At 49.1% G+C, this 1,955-nt stretch overlaps 1 protein-coding gene across 1 annotated transcript in view; it reads right to left on the bottom strand.

Moving 5' to 3' along the window:
• Positions 1–1,955, bottom strand: part of OTOP1 (otopetrin 1) — a 44,051-nt gene that overhangs the window by 9,206 nt on the left and 32,890 nt on the right. Inside the window, exon 5 of the mRNA XM_011987816.1 lies at positions 39–970. Within this exon, the coding sequence (XP_011843206.1) occupies positions 39–970 (932 nt within the window). The remainder of the gene's footprint in view (positions 1–38; positions 971–1,955) is intronic.

The following is a 1,955-nucleotide window of genomic DNA, read 5'->3' as shown; positions in this document are numbered from 1 at the left end:
TAAAATTAAAAGAAAAAGAATAAGTTGGTGCAGATTACCGAAATATTGCAGAGGAACAAGAAGGCTGCAATATTCCTCAGGACTTTTCTCTTGGCGTTGCCCTGTAAGAAACGGGGAAGGCGGACTGGGCTTGGGCTCCCTCCCCAGCTGCTCTCCTCCTGCTTCTCCTCCTCCTTGCCACAGTCTTCTCTCATGCACACATTTCCTTTGGCTGCTGGTGGCATGTCCCTGCCCCGGGGAGCCACATCTCCGGCCACACCTCCACTCTTGAGGCAGGAAGAAGCAACGGGCTTGCCATTGCAGACTGTGACCACCCGAAGGGTTCGGATGTCCTCTGAGAGCTTTTCAGGCTCTCGGTGAATGGATTCGATGATGAAGAGGTTCTGGATGTACTTCTCCACCATCACCAGGATGGAGTAGGGCAGGTTGTACCAGGTGTAGCGGGGGTGGTCCTCGGCACAGAGGATGGCCAAGATTGAGCCCCAGGAGATAAGCCAGGAGCCCGAGGCAGTGCCCACCAAGAGGTCTGAGTCCAGTTTGCGTGCCGGATTTTTGGACTCGTCCAGTGATTTCTCCTCTATCCTGTAAATCCGGATTCCAGCCAGCCCCGCAGCCCCCATAAGCATCAGCAGGGTGATAGCATACAGGTAGAACATGATGAGCGCCGACTCGCTCTTGGTCTTGGAGCGCCCGATATGAATCAAGTACACCACCACCACGGCAATGGTGGCGGCCAGCGCAGTCAGGCCCAGGACTGCGCCCACTGTGACCCCGTCAGACTTGAACTGCATCTTCTGGTGCTGATGGCTGTCAACTTTGCGCCCGATGTTCTTCCATAGGACGTAGAGCATTGTGGAGGCCAGGATCTGATACTCTATGTTGAAGGGGTAGAGGTAGTAGATCCCGTGGGAGATGGCAGTGCAGAGAGTTGGGGGTGTGCAGTTACACTGTGGTGTGTGGTCATCTAAAACTAGGGGAGACAGGTAGATCACACAGGAGGGCGATTAGCATGTGCAAGGGGAAGCAGAAAAGCACAGAAAACCGTTTTCACCGTGGATTCAGGCTTGGATCTTCCCACTGGATTACAAGCTGTATCATGTAATGGCTTATTATCACGTTTAATGTCATGGCTAAGTTGATAGCCCTGAGTATCCCCAAAGTGTATGCATTACCTAAATCGCATTTATTTTGTGGGTTGCCAAAGAGGATAGAGAAGATGACTCTATTGTTGTAAAAAATAGATATGTAGATGATAGATGGATAGACAGACACAAAGATGGGAAAATCTAGAAGGACACAAACTAACAGCTTAACAATGGTTATCTCTGGGTGGAAAAATGACAGATGATTTTTAATGTCTTCTAGATTTTGCTTCCCTGTATTTTCTAAATTTTCTCTGTGAAGATGATTTACACGTGTGATTTTTTAAAATTAATTTTTAAAAATACTTTCTGGAGAAATTGCCCCTTTTAACTAGCAAAAGATATGCCCCTTAAGACTCCAGTGCTAGCAAGCATGCAGGAGACAGGCGCTCTCCAGCATCAGTGCGGGGAAAGCAAATGGGCCACCTTCTGGAAGAGAAGCTGACTGCGGTATGGAGGGCCCTGTTGTCACAGGAGGGCAGATGCTGCAAGTAAATGAGTAAACGGGTCACCAAAGTCCTAAAGGCAATGCAGTCTCTGACCCATAATTCCATTCTTCCCATTCTACCCTTCTACTCAAAGGGACGAATAAAAAAATATAATCGAAGAGTCAGGTAAGGCCGGGCACGGTCACTCAGCCCTGTAGTCTCAGCACTTTGGGAGGCCAAAGCAGGAGGATCACTTGAGGTCAGGAGTTCAAGACCAGCCTGGTCAACATGGCAAAACCTCATCTCTACTAAAAATACAAAAATTAGCCAGGCGTGGTGGCAAGCCTCTAATACCAGCTACTCGGGAGGCTGAGGCAGGAGAATC

Source organism: Mandrillus leucophaeus, unplaced genomic scaffold (genome assembly GCF_000951045.1).
Source record: "Mandrillus leucophaeus isolate KB7577 unplaced genomic scaffold, Mleu.le_1.0 Scaffold317, whole genome shotgun sequence".
In the NCBI taxonomy this organism is placed as follows: Eukaryota; Metazoa; Chordata; class Mammalia; order Primates; family Cercopithecidae; genus Mandrillus; species Mandrillus leucophaeus.
The sequence above is the reverse complement of the archived record's forward strand: the minus strand, read 5'-3'. Positions and strand labels throughout refer to the sequence as shown.